The sequence below is a fragment of the Antrostomus carolinensis genome, unplaced genomic scaffold, assembly GCF_000700745.2.
Source record: "Antrostomus carolinensis isolate BGI_N321 unplaced genomic scaffold, ASM70074v2 scaffold4967, whole genome shotgun sequence".
Lineage (NCBI taxonomy): Eukaryota > Metazoa > Chordata > Aves > Caprimulgiformes > Caprimulgidae > Antrostomus > Antrostomus carolinensis.
Genome location: NW_010325251.1, coordinates 35368 through 35597, shown reverse-complemented (window position 1 = coordinate 35597; position 230 = coordinate 35368). Strand labels below are relative to the sequence as shown.

Genomic DNA, 230 nt, shown 5'->3' with positions numbered 1-230 from the left:
CCCCGGCAGCTTTCTCTGTCCGCAGGAGAGGAGCGTGCGGCTCCGCAGGTGGTACGAGCTGATGATGGAGAACAAGGAGGAGCTGGCGAGGATCATAACGGCCGAGAACGTGAGTAGGGCGGTCACCGCGGGCACTGGCCTGTGGCAACGTTCGGCCTCTGGGAAAGGGACCACAGGGATGTCAGCGTGTGAGGGTGCCAGAGCCCTGGGACAGGCTGCCCAGAGAGGGT

At 64.8% G+C, this 230-nt stretch overlaps 1 protein-coding gene across 1 annotated transcript in view; it reads left to right on the top strand.

Moving 5' to 3' along the window:
* The first annotated feature begins 28 nt into the window (after positions 1 to 28).
* The window catches only part of ALDH5A1 (aldehyde dehydrogenase 5 family member A1), an 8413-nt gene continuing 8211 nt past the window's right edge, over positions 29 to 230 (top strand). The window contains exon 1 of the mRNA XM_010171136.2: positions 29 to 109. Coding sequence (XP_010169438.2) covers positions 62 to 109 — 48 coding nt within the window. The 5' untranslated portion in view covers positions 29 to 61. The remainder of the gene's footprint in view (positions 110 to 230) is intronic.